This window comes from Cynoglossus semilaevis, chromosome 7, assembly GCF_000523025.1.
Source record: "Cynoglossus semilaevis isolate Cse_v1.0 chromosome 7, Cse_v1.0, whole genome shotgun sequence".
NCBI classification, from domain to species: Eukaryota; Metazoa; Chordata; class Actinopteri; order Pleuronectiformes; family Cynoglossidae; genus Cynoglossus; species Cynoglossus semilaevis.
Genome location: NC_024313.1, coordinates 8,767,099 through 8,786,893, shown reverse-complemented (window position 1 = coordinate 8,786,893; position 19,795 = coordinate 8,767,099). Strand labels below are relative to the sequence as shown.

Here is a 19,795-nt window from a genome sequence, read left to right as displayed (position 1 = left end):
ACTCTTTCTGTCTCTCTCTCTCTCAGCGAGATAGTTTTGTCAGTGGCTGACATCACCTACAGGACAAATCCGCCTACTGACCAATCCGCGTTGTTCTATTGCGTTGCTAAATACATCGTATATGCTGCCACAGTGGCAACAACTTGGCAGTTTACATTTTCAGTTGCGCCAAAGTTGACCTGAACAGTGGGTTAATTATGTTGTGATTTGCCGCTTATACTGATTAATACTTGATCACAATAACAGGGAATAGGAACTGCTTTTTTGTGTTAAAACGGGTAACAAGATAGAATTTTGAGAACTGTATATAAATTGAGACATGACGTTTTTGGGTTAAAATCCCCCTATCGCACTTCCCCCTTACTCTCATGTACCCTCTCCTACCCCCGCAGCAGCTCATACAGTCTCCACAGTGCTGCTGTGACGGCTGGATGTGACGGCGAATACGTCAGCATTTAAAATCATCAGCTGTGTCAAGGTGATACGGTGAGGCGATCTTTCTGACCAATCACAGGCCAGCGTTGCCACATTCGATGTTAGCAGTTGTAGTCTGAGGAAATCTGAAGCAGATAGACTCACTTCTTCCGCTGACTCCGTGTGTATTTGTAGAAAATAGTTCACACTGTCACACCACCTTCCAACTAGGGCGATAATAACATTTATCTTTAAACTCTACATTAAAAGTAAACACATCTCTTCCATTTCTCATTTTCAAAATGATTATTACAATACGTAAATTTGACTAGTTTTATTTCTACTCAAAAACAGTAGGAGGGCGAAAAACATACATACAGAACCATGATGAAGAATACAGGAAGTGGAGGCTCTACATTAAAAAAAAGAAGAGAGGAGCTTGTGGTTATAGACTGTAAGGGCTGAGATACTGTATATTGAATTGGAAGAACTAGAACAGGTTTAGAAATAGTACCATTATTAATTATATCTAAACTTCAATGCATATTCTAGACCAGGGGTCTCCAACCTTTTGTTCTCCGAGAGCTACTTTTACAAAGTAAAAATGGCTAAGGGCTGCTTATGTTGTGTTACATTTATTTTCATAGCTCAATTCGAACATATAAACTCAATAAGCTTTTCTTGCTTAAATATTTACAATATGTCAGTGTTTACATATCAAATTTTTATTAAAACATCACATTATTATTTTTTATTGTTATTATTATTAATGTTGTTGTTTGGCAGCGTGGCAGTGCACAAAAACCTGCCATGTACTGAATATCCAGTAATGTTCCTCCATTTTTTCCAAATAACCTGTTTTAATTTATTTTATTTTCTGCAGAATATCGCTGTCTACTGGCCATATATTCCGATATAATATAATATAATCCGACAGCAATTGTTTGGCAATCGTCATGACAGATACTTGTATAAACGCAGCATTGACGCTGTGTGGTAGCGAACTTAGCTTTAGCTTCAGTTACACGGATATTAAACAGTAGCGAAATATACAGTATTTTTTTTTATTCATGTTCCACAAGGGAGGGGTAGCGAAGTGACACGTTTTATGATAGGATTTTATCAAGAAATGCGGCCATTTATTCGATTTTAGCTCCGCTAACAACAAGTTCCGGTCAAAGGTCTGTCTGTACATGAGGCCATGTCAGGGATCTATTTCAATTGATGTGCCATTGCACTTCAGCGATTGGTTGTTTATGTTTGCAATTGCACCTTACAGACAGCAAAGGGCGAGACGAACTGACAAACGTGAAACATAAGCGGACGTGATAGAAAGCGCAGAGTTTGCGCTTATGTTTCACGTTTGTCGGCAAGTATCGCCGTCTGTTGTCTGAAAAGAGCAATTGAATTCATAAACAACCAATCGTTGATGTGCAATGGCACATCAATCGAAATAGAGCCCTTACATGGCTTGATATACAGATAAACTTTTGGCCGGAACTTGTTGTTAGCACATCTAAAACCGAACAACCGACCGGTTTTCTAAATAAAATCCTGTCATAAAATCTGTTACTCAGCTACCCTACCCTTGTGGAACATGAATAAAATAGATATCTTCCGTTACTATATATGTGTAACAATGTTAAACATAGATGTTGTAAACTATGTTTAATATCCGTGTAACTAAAGCTAAAGCTAAGTTCGCTACCACACAGCGTCAATACTGCGTTTATATGTCGTGGCTACTTGTAGAATGCAGTCGATTGTGCTACTTGTGGCCAGTAGACAGCGATATTCTGCAGAAAATAAATAAAAATAAAAACAGCTTATTTAGTCAACATTTAATAAATGCAAAAGAGACCACTATTAAACCCGAGTTTCTTCAAAATAGTATTTCTCTTGCCACTAGATCAGGGATCACTACATTATTTAATTAGTAAAAAATCTTACACTTTTGTGTATTTGTCATACTTTCCTTTACTCTCACGTCATCTTTCAACAACGAATTGACTAAAAAACCCCTGTGAAAAAGAAAAATATATACTATTTTGAGGAACAGAGGGAAGTCTTGGAGAGTTTGATTGTGGCAAAAATCATAATCACAATTATTCAAAACAATTATTGACTGGTTTGGGAGTTTGCTATTCTGCTATTAAACTTTAAACCTTAATGTACATATAAAGTAACAAAAATAAATTAATGTGACAAAATATAAATAATATTGTCTAGACATAACCCATAATGCAACGTTTAAATACTATCACTGGTTGCCCATCTTGGCCCCTCCACATACACACACTGTCCCCATATCACTCTCCAGTGTCACTGGAATCTCTGAGGATAAATGAGCCACCCAGCTGCCCTACCCGACATGTTTTCTAAGAACATGCTGTTTTACTAAGAAGACGTACTAACCCAATGTTCTCTGGACATAAACAGCAAATGTTTACACTCAAAGAACAATGTGACACATGATAAGTGTTAGGACCTCTTAGTCATTTATTTTCAGAAAAGTACATAACATTCTTTTTCTTTGTCCAGAGCTATTAAGTTTGTTTTTCACTCATCTTTCATGTGCACATTTATTTGACACCGGGAGGTTAATGTTTCGTGCACACAGATGATATCAGAAGGTATGTTCTAATCTAGCAGATTTGTTCACTTCAAGTCACTGACAGAAGCTCTGACAGTGACCATTATCGTTCTGAAAATATTTATCACAATGTTTACTGACTTCTTACAACTAAAAAAAAAAAGGATATACACAAAATATACACAAAAATAATTCTCTGTAGGTATAATTTGGTCATATTTACTGGCAGGGTTTATATCAAAACCTCATATAATAAGGTTTGTTCAGACCATTCTGACCTCAAGTCTGGATACTTAGCCAAACAGTTGGAACTGCCAATTTTTAAATACTCTCTGTCCATTACTAGGGCAACTGAGCATTAGTGGCTGGTTAAATATTCTCTTGCACATAAGTACATAGCCTCGTACTGTGGACTTTGAAAGGAAAATCAAGATTTGGCTTTGAGAACATTGATCAACAAATATAACACATTTGGGCATTAACAGTGTGTGTTTCCATGTTGCAAGATTGTGTTTGACAAATGTGTTATTTTAATTCTAGTGTAGACCATTACAGCTGCTTTCAACACTTTCTTTTTCTTCTTTCACATTTCTTCCAGGGCAGCTCATCTTACTAGGATTTTGCAAGATATCTTAGGCCTTGATGTGTTTGTTTGTACTAGTTTAAAATGTGTCTGACATGTTTATTACATTAAGTAAAAAAGGAAATATACATGTTTGTCATGAAATAATCTTTAGTCTTGGCCTCATTTTAACTGAGAACTGGAACATTTAAGTTTGCATACCGTTGTCTATTCAGACCAGATGCTTGTACGAACCTAATCTTGGAATGTACATATTTTTGTACTGATTTAGTTTTTTTCATGTCAAATATTTGCCCCTATATTTCACATTTTTCAGTTTTGGTTCCAGACATTCAGGAGATTTAAAATTCACTTTACCCAACTCCAGGTGGTGTCATGGACATCCTGCTCAACCGTCTCATCCAACTCTTCATCTTCTTCTGCTGATGTCATGATTCCATAATGTGTTAAATACCGTCTGTAGAACTTGTGGCCCTATGCAACCCCTGAGATGCTGAGTTACGATGAAAGTCTATAAAATCCTGCTCTAGTTAAGAAGCTGTGTCTTCACTCCTGGAGCACATTTAGTGTCTGACTCTTGTGTACAAGTGGGCAGCATCTTACTAAATTTACCTGGACTCTCGGGTCAGGAAACCTGAGACAGTCCTGAAGAGGTCATCATTCACCAGACCCTCTGACTTCCATTACATTTAAGGAGTGGGATATTTGTTTGACAGGACATGATTTGAATGTTTTTTCTAATACACCCATAAACACCTATTATTAACAGACATGTACAGTTGGGGGACATGTCCCTGCAGTTGATGTCAGTCATTGTTTTCAATGTGTATTTTCTCATTAGGTCTCTTACTCAGTATTGGTGTGACCAGTGACTGACATTCAAAACACTGTAACACCTGTCACATGGGAATGACTCCAAGTCTCACTGGTACCGAGTGACGCTTTCACTGACCACTGCAATTGATATGAGCACTGTTGTCACTGGTGTGTTTGAACTGCTGACCTTCGCTATTTAATAGATATGCCAGCTGATTGCTTGTAAATATGGTTGCAGTCTGATAGGGCGCTCATCAAGTTTTAGACTATGTCGTCCTCCTGTGTTTAGAAATGGTAACTACGGCATCGTTTAAATGTTTACCAGTTGCAATACATTTTGAAGGTGTGCATTTGATGCCTTACATTAACACAATAAATTAAGTCATTCTTCTTCTTCTTCTTCTTCTTCTTCTTCTTCTTCTTCTTCTTCTTCTTCTTCTTATTATTATTATTATTATTATTATTATTATTATTATTATTGTACTCCTGCTTCCAGAATGTTTCAATGTTCTTATGAGAGCTAAGTCAGATTTATTTTTCTATACTCAACATTACAGCGTTCCATTGAGAGAATATTTGGCACCATATCGGTCTAGTTTTTCCTCTTCCTTTTTTTTCTTTCCACTGAGAGAACACATCAAAGGAGTAAGCAGGAGAGAGTCATAGAAGTCAAAGAGGGAGGAAACAAGAGAAAGATTCCAGAAATAGTCCTTGATGCCTCGGCAAGTTTAACAACTTTATACATTTTCCCTATCCTCCTGCTTTGTGACCATCAAAAGCTTGTTTTCCACCTCATGCCTAAGGTGAGTTATTTTCTTTTATGAAGCATATAGTGGCACCTGCAACCCTAAATATTATAGGTATTAATTGTGGGGTCTCTAATCCCCTAAGGAGTTTTGTGGTATGACGTGTGTGATGTTGATTACACTTATTTTAATTGTTGTCTCCCAACTTCACTTCGACATATTTATATAATATGCCATGGACAATGTTTATATTACAAAATCTATTAATTGACAAGTATATATATATATATAATTTGGTCCCTGTTCAAAACGTAAAAAATCACTTTGTTATTATGAAAAATATATGTTATTATATATGTTTATGTTATTATAAAAAAGATTTGTTATCCTGCATGTTTTGTGTTATAATTCAGTAAGTAGGTTATTTATCAAGTGTGTGTTGTAATCTCAGAGGAAATGGTGAAGTTCTATTAAATTATAGTGAAATATTACAAATTTAACAGTTTGCCTGTTTGTACAATGATTTTAATATTTCCTACGGTACGCGAATGCAGCGCGTGCCCTGTGTTGCCTTCATGGTATCCTCTTGTCGCATTTTGATCCCGCAGCTAGCTGATCTGTAGCTTTTGTATCAGGATGGTGTCTGTGGTGTGTCACTGTGTTTTCCTTGTTTCTGGCTGAAAATATTTGGCATTTGGTGGCTTTAATGTCCCGTGCAGCTAATTTAAAAACCATCGGCAAAGCGGGAACCGGCTGGTAGGTTGCCTTTAAAAATCACTGAGACGTAGCATATTGTTTAGGTCCCCTCCACTGTGGTGGGAGAGCCGGTTGATGGCTAATACTGTTAGCAGGATGCAGTCTATGCTGTTCTGAATAGTGGATGCTTTCTTTGTCCCCATATTTCCGGCGGGGACAGTTGTTAAAACGCATAGACTGTGACACCGCCATCACCGAGACTTGTCTGCTATCAGTAGTTGTTAAGCTTTAATAAGTTTTCTGTATGCTGTGGTGGACAGAAAGCTAACGCTAGCCCGTGAAGCTAATAACAACCAAAGTCGGTTAGTAATAATTAGATAAACCAGTTTTGACAAAAGGGATGACGACAACAAGACAGCCATTTGTTTTAATTAACATTTGACTTGTGTAGCAAACTCATGCGGAAGTGTGATTAATGTGTTTTGTTTTAGTGATCAGTAATGTGTTATAAAATGTTGACTGTCGTTTATGCAGAGCTGTTGACGTCAGATTGCAATCAAAGTTAATTTCCACCTATGCTCAGCATAGGTACAATTGGACATGTGTAACGGTAACGAGAAATTAGGTGGTCATGGTGTATTATATCAATTAGGATATGAAATAGTTGTTGACTATTGCTCATGTAGACCTATTAAAGAGCTCTAAAATTGAAAATGTTACAGTACAGTACACAAATACTCGTCCGTAAATTTAGCTACGGTTCACCCTGGTCTTGTGCTCGTCTATCTGTAACCATGTTATTTTACATATACCAACATTGCTATTATTAACATACACACTACTTTTATTCCCTCTATTTTAGGCACTTTCGCCGGACAATGGACGAGCTGGTCCATGATTTGGTGTCAGCACTGGAGGAGAGCTCAGAGCAAGCTGCTCGTGGTGGATTTGGGGATGGAGGAGACCATGCCTTGGCTGTAGGCTGCTTGCTGAAGAGACAGGCTCGGAAGCGCAGGGGTAGGAAACGTCGCTCAGACAACCCACATCCACCCTGGGAGACGGGCCATCTCAGTGAGGGCTCGGAGTCCAGTGTGGAAGAACATAAGGTAAGGTGGTGTGACAGTGTTTCTCGCAGTGCCAGTTCTTACTCATAGTTATAGCACATAGTCAATAAACAAAACATGTTTTATAAGGTGTGGTTAAATGTCTTAACCAATAGAACAAATATATTCATTGGCTGACAAGAAAAACTTTATCTATTAAAATTATTCTTAGTCATCAAATAAAACTGAAGTCATGAACTTCAAAAACCTCATCACCACAAGAGAACATTAAATTGAGTTCTTCCTTTTTCTGCATCCATTGTCCTATACAATATGTGACGCTTTTCAAAGTTTATAAAACACTTTTTATTTCTTTAATTCAAACTGCTTTCTTGCTTTTGAATACTTACTGCGTAATATGACATTTGTTGCAGGACTACCGTGCCAGTGTAGGAGGTGTGTCTGCCACCAACAGTCATGCCCGAGACAACAGTGACTCTGATGAACAGCTCGGACCAAAAAGGAGAACACCTCTGGCATCTGACATGGGAAGAAGCAAGAGACCGCTATGGACGGACGACCTCAGTGTTCTGGGATCTGCAGAGGGAACTCGCAGTCTTAGACGGCGACGTAAGGTCAAACGTATGGCTGTAGACCCACCTGTGGAACCAGAACCCTCCTCCTCGTCCTCCACCATGCTCGGACCTCCACCTGTTCCTAAAGCCCGGATTAGTGTAAGGCCTCAAAAACTTGGTTTGCTTGAGGACAGGGCAGCCATGGACCTCTGTGAAGGGGGTCTGGAAGGAAAGAACAGGTTAAAAAAGAGGAAACTGGCCACCCAGAGACTAGGTTTGGAGGCTGCAGACGAAGGAGTGGTTGTTGAGAGCGAGGACCATGTTTCCTCCCCAATGGAAGGGTCTAAAGACAAAATGGAGTTGGAGGAACACAAGGGCTCAGATGAGGAAATGAGTGACAGGTGGTTAGTGTTTCAATTTATTTTGTGTCTTGTATTTTAGAAGGTGCAACTGCTCTGTTTCTGCAACAGTATTCACAAGTATGTGTACAAGTCTGTAGCTCAGCAGGTAGGACTATTTTATATCATGATTTGATGCTGGTTTAAATTTGTTCTGCATTTTGTGCCCAATGACTTAAAATAACAAGCCTTTTTTATTCTTGCCTTTCATTGTGCAGTGAAACAAGCAGTGTCAGCAACAGCAGTGATGGTGGCCTTTACACCAATGATGAGGGGAGACAAGGTACTTAAAGTTTAATTCTCGTCATGAAAACTGTATGTACGTTACTTAACAGTTCTCAGATGGCAGTGGAATAGAAATTTACTTTAATCGTTGTGGAAATCAAAAAACAGAATGAAGTACAAATAAGGGTACATGTCACCCTCTACCCTATAAAAAAATGTTCCCCCCTAAAAAATAGGTTAAAGCATATAGCAAGCATGGACTATAGAAAATGCTGTTTATTGTGCGTGGTTTCAATCTCTTGTTTAAACATTTGACCCTATTTTACCATATAGGATAAGCAAAATGAGAGTGGGGTCAATCAAATTTAAAATGATTTCTAATCCTATTGCTCTTGGATTCACATAAAATGACTTGCCCTACACACAAATAGTACATGAAACAATTAATCATGCTTCTCTTTATTATCATCTGTTCGTCTTCAGCTGATGATGAGCAGAGTGATTGGTTCTATGAGGGTGAGCCGGGCTCCAGTACAGCACCTGGAGGTGCTTGTGGAATAGCAGGAGTGGTTCCCTGGTGGGAGAGGGAGTCGGCGTCACAGGAGCTGGAGATGGTTGATCCAGTATTCAACAGTATTCTTACAGGATCCTTTCCACTCATGAGCCATGCAGCACAGAGAGGTACAGTGAAGGCTAAAGTGTAATGTGATTACTGTACTCTTTCTGTATACTGCACTTTAACACTTAATGGTTAACGTCAATGTTTGAGACCCTTTCAACAAGGAAATGTGCAATGTTGTTGTTGTCTCACATATGAGCTGTAGGGGGCAACCATCACACACAGACAAACATGTTACACATATATCATTGGCTTTGTAAATTATAAATATACAACGTATATTCATCTATTAAAACAAATAATTCCAAATAACGGTTATTTTGCTGTATTTCAGGTTTTCAAGCCAGACTGAGTCGCCTCCATGCACACCAGCAGGTGACAGAAGCTGGCAGCTCCAACCCAGGTTTCAGTGAGAGACTGGGAAGACAAACCCAGGACTCCCATGAGTATGTAACTGAAATGTTACTTTTAAAGTATCACAAGTACTTCATTATGACATTTTGTAAGTGTTTGTTGTTTTTTGTGTCTTCTTATCAAAGTGACAGTTAGCTCTGGATGATTTTATTGAGTTTATTTGTGAGTATATAAGATTTGCACCTTAACCTCATGTGTGAACCAGGAGGGGTATGTCGTCTGCCAAGGTTGGTCAAAGCCTGTCCTACTCAACGGGGGTGCACAGCTGTAACAGCAGGAAAGCTGTTAGTGCTCTGGCCAGGAATGGCTCTGCCAGAGTGTCATTACTGCCTGGCAATCTTTTCATTGGCTTGCTAGATATAATTTGGAAAGGAGAGGAGGGCAGCCAAGGGTTACATTTATGGTACTTATTGAATTTCAGGGTCCTAGTGACATTTATTTTCTTCACCAGGCCTTGGTATAGTTCTGGTTCAAGAAGAGATCACGGACAGGTGAGTTGTATGTGTTTGTGAGGTTTTTAAGTTTGTGTTTGGATGTTACTAATCACTGGAGTAGGGAACATCACTCTGAGTGTTGCTGAACTAAGTCATTGTGAAAAGAAAATATAAACAGTTCTACCGACAGTCACACCCCTCTGTAAGTTTTTATTAGTACATGTAGTACTCGATGACTTTGACTAACAACATTTTGCGTTGAAGACGGCCAGATGTCCTGTTAAATCTCCTAACGTGAAAAATGTATCACTTGCCAACTGCTTGAAAATTAAGAAGCTTTTCCGCTTCAGCTGCACTGGGACCCACGGACAGACAGGGGGCATCGGAGAAGCTGTTCGGTAAAAACAGCCAGCAGGTAAGAACCGCAAGTAATTTTAAACACCTCCGATTCATTTCCTTTTACTACCTCTTTCTGTCTTTGCTGCAGTCTCAGCTCCCTATAGGCTTTTAGTGGTTGTGTTTCAAATGAGTTCTGATACTCCGCATAGTGTTATTTGAGATCACACTAATGCTGATATATTTTTGTCCTGCCCGGGTGATTTCACAGACAGACCAGCGGGCACCTGGGCTCGCTGTGTACAGGAGATGTCAAGCGGCGGCGAAAAGCAGCACCTCTCGGTTCCACTGGCCCCTCAGGTATTGGATGCACACCTCGATACACCTAACATGCCATCTGGCACTTATCGCCAAGTGTCCCTTTTATTGTATTTTTGGCTCTCGTTTCTGTCAAGCTTCTCTGCCCATTTGCTCAAACTCAGTATGTTTTCCAACCTGCTCTTGTCTCTGTTTGTCCCACACATAAGCCTGAAAAGTACAGCCTGAATAAAAAGAAATAAGGCTCCAGATCACTAATGTTTTTAATTCATCCTAATGCCTTTTCCTTTACCTAGATTTAATCCAAAACCTGGTTTCTTTCTTAGCTTTACTGAACAGGTGTCCACTGCCATAGTCATGCCTTCAGTGCAGAGCTACTGGATTATCTTAAGTGATTTAAACTAGTACTGCTACTTCAAATGGCTAGGCTGGACCTTCGAGTGTTGGTAAAAATACTGTCTTTTCAATCTCCTTACTAAGCACAAACAAAGGTGTCATTTGTGAAAGTTGATACTTGTGAAGTACACAGCCAAAAATAACCAATATAAACAATGGCTGGAACCATATTTTTTTCTCCTCAGCATCTTTCATTGTGTTGACCTAAAAATTGCGTCTTCTAAGGTAAGGCGTGCAGAATGGTCTATTGGCAGTGTACTGTAGTATCAGACTGGCTGCAGACTGACATCCTGACAGCTTGTTGTACGTTCATCATGGGCCCATCAATCATGTGTGTAATGCTGCTTCACCCAGAATTCTAATTATATGGACAGAGTTACGATGAGAGAGGACAAACACCTGTCTTTCTAAGACATGCATAGGTGTCCCTTATTACTCGGATTTATGGTCTTCAGGGAAGCTTAACAATTTGAAAATGACTGATGAGGTCACTGGGGGAATGTCATAGACAGAGTGAGATTACTGGGGCTGCACAGGCACAAGTGTGTGAAATGAGAATGTGCATTTGAGATCTGAAATGACAAAATCACAGAGAAATTGATTTCTTTTGTTGGAACCATACCTAAAAATAATCTGCTGTTACGTGAAGGCATAGAAGGCATACAGACTTTAATGGACAAGTTGGAATTCTGAACTTTTGCAACTTTTGTAACAGAGAAAATATATATGCATTTTTACTGTATGTTATTAAACAAAAAGAAAAACTAAAACACCATTTACCCTACCTTCTCTTTTCAGGTGTTGTTGGTGAGAATGCTCCTCCCATCCCAGATTCTAACTTGGGAAACCGCATGTTGCAGGGCATGGGCTGGAACCCAGGGATGGGCCTAGGTCCGGAGGGCAGGGGTATAACGGAGCCCGTCAGAGCCACGCAGAGACCCAAAGGTGCAGGTCTCGGTTTCAACTGAATGCCCTTGTCCTGAATCCTGAGATCCTGCAGCGTCATCAGGACCCTCTTGGAGCGACCTGGAGATCAAATGCTGCTCAGGGTGATAAACAAAGTAAAACGAAAAGAACTCACAGAGTTACCTGGACATATGAGCCAACAAGCATAAAGCAGTTAGGCCTGTCCTAACAACAGAGTCTGAGCTGGAAAAAGAAACTTTCCCATATTGGGGAAACTGCAAGAAGATTGTGTTAATCTACACAGACTTGGGATGGATTGACGAGGGCAAATACTTCTTGCACACACATCTTGTTAGTAAACTCCATGTTGGAGGCTTAAAAAGATAATGATGGCTTATTGGTAGTATGTTAAGCTGACATGCATTTTCAGTACTGTTACCTCACCAGCGTTGCACACTTCAGTAGAAGCGAAAGAATAGGAGTTCAGCCCAGATGACGGAGCTGTTTGTTTGCCGGTGGTATTGTTTGGTTTCAGTATTTGAATGCAAGGGGTTTTCGAGTCAGCTTTACCTCAGAATTTATTTTAGATTAATTTTTATTGCGATGTGTGAGAGGATGTGTTTTTCCCATACATTTTTATCCTATCGTTTCATGGAGAAAGCCATGTCATCAAGATTTTTTTATCTACCCAAAACAGATAAATGTAAACAGATAAAACTCTAACTCATAACTTTAACATTGCGTATCACAGTGTGTAGCTGTTGATACTGCTGGTCTTTGCGGACTTTTTTGACATGTGACGGAAAGTCTAAATCATGAATTACCCGTTGATGTGTGTAGCTGAGACAAATGAGTGTTTTGCAGACAACTTTTCAAAATGACTGCCCCGGACACCCACACTGTAAAAAGGTAAAGTTCAGTGCTTCTTTATTTTCCTCTAGCTTTTCAAATTTCAGAGAAACTAAAAGAAAAGGTGCAAAATTTGAAAAGTTTGTTGAATACTGTATTAATCATGGGTTTTTACTTAATTTGTTAGGTTACTGGACTCACAATTTTAGGACTGGCAGCAGATGCATTCTGAAAGTGACATGTCAGTGCAAATTAAATGTGATGATGTGCAAAACACAAATGTAATTAAAGCATCAGCGGAGGCACAGCATGAATTACCTTTTTTTAGTCCTGTTTTTTCATTGTTATGGTACCTTTCATTTTCCTAGCAGCAACACTGAAACTGAAGGAACCAAACAGGACATTGTTACCATTCATTTGACTATTTTATCCTGCATTTTACTAGTAAAATATCTGATTTTGAAGCTCTCATGAACCCCGGCTTTAAGGTTGCCGCTAATAAATCAGTTGCTAGGTTGGTGTACAAAAGTGATCCATTCATGGTTACATTGGTATTCTTTAATTATAAACATACTACAATTTAAGGCCCAAAACGTAAATGTTAAAAGAACTGTCGGCAGAAATGTTCTCTACAATGCCTAAAAATGTTGCAGTAATAATTTGGCAGCATAAGCTACAACTTGCCTCGTCCCATTAGATGAATGAATGTCCCCTGAACCACATTGTAGTTTAAATTCATTAGTGATTTGTTAACCAGTGTGCGCTGACTTTGTAGCACTGCACTGAATCATACTATCCTTAAAGCTGTCTTCATTATTATTCAGTAGTCACATAAATACAAAAGCACACTTATGTTGGAATGGAGGGCAAGTCTACATCCACCTGTCTTTAAGTTTCTGCTGTATATATATAGAAAGTAAGTACATTGGTGGTTCCAGTTTTGCCAGTTAATTGCTTTTCCTCCTCATTATGTGCTAAAGATTTATAGGAAACACTAAAATAATTGTTAAATGAAAACGTTATAATTAGCTAAGCTAAAGAAAAGACCAAGTTACAAACCAAGCATTATTTATATGTAAGTTATCGTAAGTATTTCTTCACACAGCTTTTATAGCAACTATTCTACTACTTCAATAATTTAATGTAAACCCAATATCATTTGATTCTTTAAAAAATCTGCCGTTTTCAGGTCTGTTTTCTCCTTTGTGACTTGTGAAAAATTTTGACTTTTTCCAACACAGTGATGTTAATTGAGGTCACTAAATACTGTCAGCAGGACAAAAACAAGAACATTTGGTCCCACGGAGAGGAAGTTGTCCTATTTGCCCTAGTTGTTAGCAAACACAGCTGTTCCCAAACAAACCTAAGGGGGTATAGACCACTATTTGGCCTCTAAATGTGGTCAAAATATTATTACAAATGCCATGAAACATGAGGTTCATGACACCCCAGGGTGTGTTAGAGTACTGAGTGGCCTTGGCTAAACAATGTGAATGAAGACACATTCACATGAAGTTAATTTGTGGGATTGACAAACATTAAACTCACAGCAGTCCAATGGTCCACTGACTCAGAGAGCCACCAAGTCATAACTGTTAGAAGGAACATTCGTGTTAAACAGTTCCAACTTGGTCAACACATGCATCTTATCCATGTGCTGACTCAACATCACTGAAATATGAAGCCACACCACCAGCTCCCTCTCTCTTGCTCTCCTTCTCTCCCCCTCTTTTCTTTCCTTCTCTCTTCCTTATTTTAGCAAGGTTGCAACAACAAACCCTCATCTGTATCCATCCATAGAAATTCAGGAGTGCTGTGTGTGTCCTCTACCATCACTGAAACTCACCCACCTCCTCCTGCATGTGAGGGAAAAAACGCTGGCCGTGTCCTCTGCACACCTCCATCCCCTCCCCTCCACTACCTCATCCCTTTTAGACACACTTTTCTCTCTGACACACTCTCTCAGGACTCCCCTGCGAGCGAGCTGGCCAGGCAGGCAGGCAGGCAGGCAGGCAGGCAGGTAGGTGAACTCAGCATTGGAGTGAGATGCTGAGAGGAGAGAACAGAGCAGAGGAATGTGTGCTTTGTATTTGTGTGTGTGTGTGTGTGTGTGTGTGTGTGAGTGTGCTGCTGCTGCATCGCTGAGCTACAAAGACTGGAGGCAAGGAGAGCTGGAGCGTTTGTCCTTGAGACTGACTGACTGACTGACTGCAGCTGTAGAGCGGAGAGACCGGGCAAAAAAGAGCCAGCGGATGAAACTGACAGTGAGTACTGAGCAGAAGCAGTATGAGCAGGGGAAGGGGCAGGAAAGATGCAGGGCTGCTTTTAATTTCAGTAAATGGTCAAATGTGCCTTTGTTCCCATCTGCTGAGAAATAGTCTAGTGTGAAGAAACAGAGGTGTGTACACAGCATGTGTGTGTGTGTGTGTGCTGTACCAGGTAAAGTACTCTCCTCCCAGGTGAACTCATCTCTCAGTCATTTATTTGCTCCCAACTGTACTTACTTGAAATTTAAATTAGTTTCTCAGCAGTTTTTTTTTTTTTTTTACAGTAAATCATTTATTATGCCATTCTCCTGCAGCACTGTGTTTATGTGGGATGGACAGAAAAAAAAAGATGTCAGTAAACATAACATTACTCTTACATCTTGGTTGCTTCTCTCCGCACTCCGCTCTCATCCTCATCGCGGCGTTTGTTGACAGATCGATACTTATGCATCTATAATTGGACGTCATCCTTTATGGCGAGCCTCCAGAGCTACTCATTATCATGTGTAATCTTGCAGAAAATTACATTTTGACTGTTGTACCTCAGCGTGGCCAAGAATCACTGGACTGTGCCATGCAGGATAACCAGCTCAGGGAGGGGAAACTGTGAGATGCACCCGCCACCCGAAAAAAAGCCTGGAGACAGGGTGGGGTTGTTGGGGGCAATAAGGTTATTCACAAAAATCATGTGGCACCTCTGGTTGCATCCATATGATGAGATGAGGAAAGACAGGAGAGGATGCTAAGAATTTCCAAGAAATAGCTGAAGGAGCAGAAAAAAGAGCAAATAGAAAGAAAAAAACTTGGGAGAAATTCAATGAAGGAAATAGACACATATTGGTGATGATTCTCTCTCTGTGGTGAGGGATGGTGTCGTGAAATGAGAGTGGCTCACCTGTGGAGCTGCTGACAGAATGTGTTAGACCACGTTGGAGGGGTGCCTATGGATGAGTGGAGGGGAAGAAAGCTGGAGGCGGAAACACACAAAGCTGAGGTTGACAGTTTTCAAACAGTGGAGCTGTGTTGGTCTGAATGTTTGTGATGATGATTTGTTTATTGTAGACATGCTGACAGTCAGACGGAGAGCTAAATTTACCACCTGTGGAGATAAAAGTGATATGATGAGATAGGCTGTGTGTTTAGTTGATGTGTGTGTGTGTGTTTGGGGGTTTAAATAGTTACTGACATCAGCAGAATGTGTGTGTGCTGCTGACTCCCAGCTTTTAGTGCGTGGTGTACCCATGCTGGCGGCTCCTCACCTGAAATACGTCTGGGAGCAGGTGTACGTGTGTGTGTGTGTGTGTGTGTGTGTGTGTGCATGTTGTACATTTTGTTATAATGCAATTAAAATAAAGTGTGTAATTTGGTAATGCACTTTTTTGCACATTTAATGCACATTTATTTATAATGCAAATAAACAAAGATAAGATGAGTAAAAAATAGAAATATGTTTTACCACCTTTTCACCACCTCCTTTATTTTACTTAATAGATTATAGAAGTCAAATATAAATTCACAAAGTTTTCTTAAATTAAAGTGTTGTTGACCGTCAGGTTTTGAATGTAAGACCTGGATGGTCATGAGGATTCAGCAGTTGTTTCTGTCCTTGACCTTTACGCAGTGACAGTTTTCCTGATGCCATGAATATTTTCACAATAATTTTCTCAGCCTGTGGCGACAGCTCTATGTCCTGTACCTTATGTTTAGTACAAGATGGTGAACTATGATTGATGCCTTCCATAGACCCAGACTCTTGTCTATGCTCATTTTATACCAGCTACATAATATAAACCACACCCCTCTTATATACAAATATGCTATTATCTGTAATATATTCTCATATCTTCTATTTATTCTTTTTAAACATATGCATTGAGATAACTCTCCCAGTGTTACTCGTTACAGTCTTACATTGCTTCAATTAAAACTTAAGTGTTAAGTGTTGCAGGCAACAATCTGTGTTTTTATTATGTTAAAAATAGATTCAGGGTTTTTTTTTGTTTGTTTAAGTACTTCAAATATTTGCTTCGTCATTTTGCCTGAAGTCGTTCAGAACTCTACCGGACAACTTTTTATTTGTTACAGGATGTGCACAAATCCACACCGTTTACTTTAAAATTACAGTTATGTTTTATCACTCCCTGGGTAGCAGTACTGCGTTAGTTTAACTGGTGTGTTTGCAGTCCGATAGATTGTTGTGTAGTTTTAATTTAAAGGTTAAGGACAAACCCAAAGGTCAAGGAATACATTTGAATAATCCCAGAGTTGATTGATGATTTGGATCAGATGGATTTTGGCTGTGATTCTTGTCTAGCCTTTCATTAGACCCTCACTATAAACTGTACAGATAATGAATGGATAGATCGTGATTCAGAGACTGGTCGGCAAACTCGTTTGACCATGTACTGTATTGGGTTTTTGTTTTGTTTTTTCACAAATCAACATGGTGGACTATCCCTTTAATAAGCGGAGGATATTATTGCTTGCAGAAGTTGCTTGTTGAGTGTATAATTGGCTTTTGCTGTAGTCATTTACCTTACAGCATAACGACCAGATGTACAACAATGAAACACACTCTGCACTGAGCACGCTCCATTATCAGGATAAACTCTCCTGTCCTTAACTGCTTAGGTCTCTAATTGTGCTTTCACTTCATTAGCTATTATTAAAAAGTTGCTGTCTCTGTCTGCTTTAAATTTAAACAAACAACTCTCCTTCACTAGAGGGCAGTGCAGCCTAAATCAGCCGCATGAGCCTGCAACTGCACACTTATTCTTCGTGCATTTCAAATAGTCACCAAATGACCCTAAATTAGCTGTAATAAAATCCCGCCTGCCAGAGCGCCTTCCTGTGCATATATATTTCCCCCTGCGGTGACTCACTTCCTGCACAGTGGGACTGTAGGATCCTGAGATGAGTGAAAACCATTTGATGACCATTGACCCTCTGAGGATAGCAGCAGCAGCAGCCGCAGCAGCAGCAGCAGCAGCAGCAGCAGCAGGTCCCAGTGTCTCTCAGTGACATGTCTATGGTTATGCTGCCATAAGCTTCTCTCGGAGGGTTTCTAAGGTTACCAGCGTGGATGTGTGTGTGTGTGTGTGCGTGACCTCTGATCCCTACACACAGTGCTACAGATCAATAGAGTGAAACTGATCCGATTCCAAGAGCTCATGTGTCAGTCCAACATTTAATGTATCACTTCCCATCCATCCATCTACAGTAGCTCGTGTGTCAGCCATGCATATGCAGGGGACGGTTCATTTTCATTTCTCGTTGAGAGAATCTGTTATTTTCTTCCTTTTTGAACTTGTCTCCCTTTTTCTCTCCCCCCTTTCCTCTCTTTTCTCCCTCTCCTGCTCTCCTCTCTTTGTCTCCACTCTTTTGTAAACCATTTATGTGTGCAGCAGCAGTGAGACAGTGGTGTTTGCACACAGTGTCAATAGTCTTTTCCTCTGTCTCAGTAATTGATGGATGACTGTGAGTCAGGAATAAACTAAGCAGATTAAACAGACTGGATATGTGCCTTGATGCTCAAGAGTGTGTGTGTGTGTGTGTGTGAGAGAGAGAGAGAGACACTGGGTTACTGTCCAGTTTTTTGGAGTCAATTTGCACACCGTCTTCTGAGGCCTAGATTTGGTGGCTGTGAATTTAGGTAACACAGGGAAAACACACACGCACACACACACACACATAGACTGGTCTATGTGTGTGTGCTTCATCCCCATCTTTACTTTTCTTTGGAGAAAACTGGCTGCATCTGGTGTTGGGTCAATAGCTGGCAGCTGGCTGCTCTGTTATTGAGCTCCTGTCTTCAGTTCAGCCTCAGCAGTGTAAAAATAGTTTTGATGTTTAACTGCAGCCGTGTGTGTCCAGTTTCATTTGCAGCATTTAGATTCTTTTTGCTCATTTTTATTTGTTCTGGAGTTTATGCTTCGGCGCATATTTGTCGTCTGTGCAGAGTGAGTGGAAAGTCCCAGTGTCTGTTGTTGTGTTGAATGTAAGATGTCAATGATATTTTCTTTTACTGCCATTGGGCAGTTTTTAACTCTTCAACTGAGCGAGCTATTTTCTTTATGTCCTTTATTCTACCTGACATTAAATACAAGGTAAAGGCTGAGTAGAAAATGTTTTTTTTAATACTGCCCGTAAATATTTCTATGGTTTTTATTTATCGAGCAAACTGAAGTATCACTTTCATAACATTACATTACATGTACTGACAATCAAATGGCAAACAGAAAAATATCAGAATGTAAAACTTGTCATATGCAGTGCTTTTAACCATAACTTTAGAATAGTTTAAAAAATAGACAATTTTCTTTTAAAATATAAGAAAATAAACATACAACAATATTCATTCACTCATCCATTTACAAACTATGCATAACGACCTCAGGGTGGTGCTAGTGGTGCAGAATCGATGAGATCGTAGGCTTCAGTCTGTGGAATCCTGCCCTGAGCTTTAATAATCAATGTTTAGTACTGACTATTAAACAACTCTGTGATTGACAGGTAAAGCAGCGACCTGTTCTATTAATAAGTAATAGATACGAGATTAAGGATGTCCGATAATATCAGCCGACCGATATTATCAGCCTGATATTAGCATATTATGTAATATATATATATATATATATATAATGAAAATTATATAAAATTATTCTTGATTATTCCACGCTCGGGACTGTGTTTTTCTTAGGTTGGCTGAAAAACACTGAGCATAGATCAAGTCATTAATCTCTGATGCTTTAATTTCAACACACTTTTTCTAAGCAACCAATAAATTCACTGATGGCAAATTAAAATTCTCCGGCAGATTAAAGTCACTTTACTTTAACTTTAATTCTCAGTTTGCTTTATGGTTTGTTGAAGATAATTTAACGTGCTACAGTATCAGTTGTTGATTTGATATGATGAGGTTTATGTGTTTTATGGCTGGCGTAAAATTAGGGGATGTTACAAATCCCAACTCTTAACCGCACGCACCCTACTTTCTTCTGTGTGCACGTCTGCCTGCGTGTTTATTTTGCACACACGGCACGTCTGCGTTAATTCACTGTGTGTTTCGCTTTGGCTGCCTGCTGTATGCGGTGCATAATGAGATAAAGGCCACTCCACACAGTCTGCTGTCTGGCTTTTATCTAAGCAGCAGATTAGTGCAGGTGAT

The 19,795-nt window shown here is 39.6% G+C and overlaps 1 protein-coding gene and 1 long non-coding RNA gene across 4 annotated transcripts in view; both read left to right on the top strand.

Moving 5' to 3' along the window:
• Positions 1–3,951, top strand: part of LOC112487241 (uncharacterized) — a 16,512-nt gene extending 12,561 nt beyond the window's left edge. Inside the window, exon 8 of the long non-coding RNA XR_003050164.1 lies at positions 3,606–3,951. This is a non-coding gene — a long non-coding RNA (uncharacterized LOC112487241). The remainder of the gene's footprint in view (positions 1–3,605) is intronic.
• A 995-nt stretch (positions 3,952–4,946) lies between these two features.
• On the top strand, positions 4,947–12,675 carry gpatch2 (G patch domain containing 2). Of its 3 annotated transcripts, none has more exons than XM_025056993.1 (10): positions 4,947–5,209; positions 6,711–6,954; positions 7,326–7,870; positions 8,083–8,147; positions 8,573–8,770; positions 9,043–9,154; positions 9,574–9,613; positions 9,907–9,971; positions 10,164–10,252; positions 11,405–12,675. In XM_025056993.1, exons 2-10 carry the CDS (start codon positions 6,727–6,729, stop codon positions 11,572–11,574), a joined length of 1,512 nt encoding a protein of 503 aa, XP_024912761.1. In that variant the 5' UTR covers positions 4,947–5,209; positions 6,711–6,726; the 3' UTR covers positions 11,575–12,675. The 3 variants fall into 3 exon arrangements, with proteins under 3 accessions (XP_024912761.1, XP_008311477.1, XP_024912760.1); XM_008313255.3 differs by lacking the exon at positions 4,947–5,209 and adding an exon at positions 5,709–5,908; XM_025056992.1 differs by lacking the exon at positions 4,947–5,209 and adding an exon at positions 5,710–5,908 and having other exon boundaries at positions 7,326–7,867.
• The last annotated feature ends 7,120 nt before the right edge of the window (positions 12,676–19,795 follow it).

Excerpts from the sequence above, each read along its gene's own strand:
- gpatch2 (XM_008313255.3), top strand. The coding sequence starts at position 5,859 with ATGTCCCGTGCAGCTAATTTAAAAACCATCGGCAAAGCGGGAACCGGC. Across the intron at positions 5,909-6,710 it reads GGCAAAGCGGGAACCGGCTG|GCACTTTCGCCGGACAATGG; the intron begins GTAGGTTGCCTT and ends CCTCTATTTTAG. Across the intron at positions 8,148-8,572 it reads CAATGATGAGGGGAGACAAG|CTGATGATGAGCAGAGTGAT; the intron begins GTACTTAAAGTT and ends GTTCGTCTTCAG.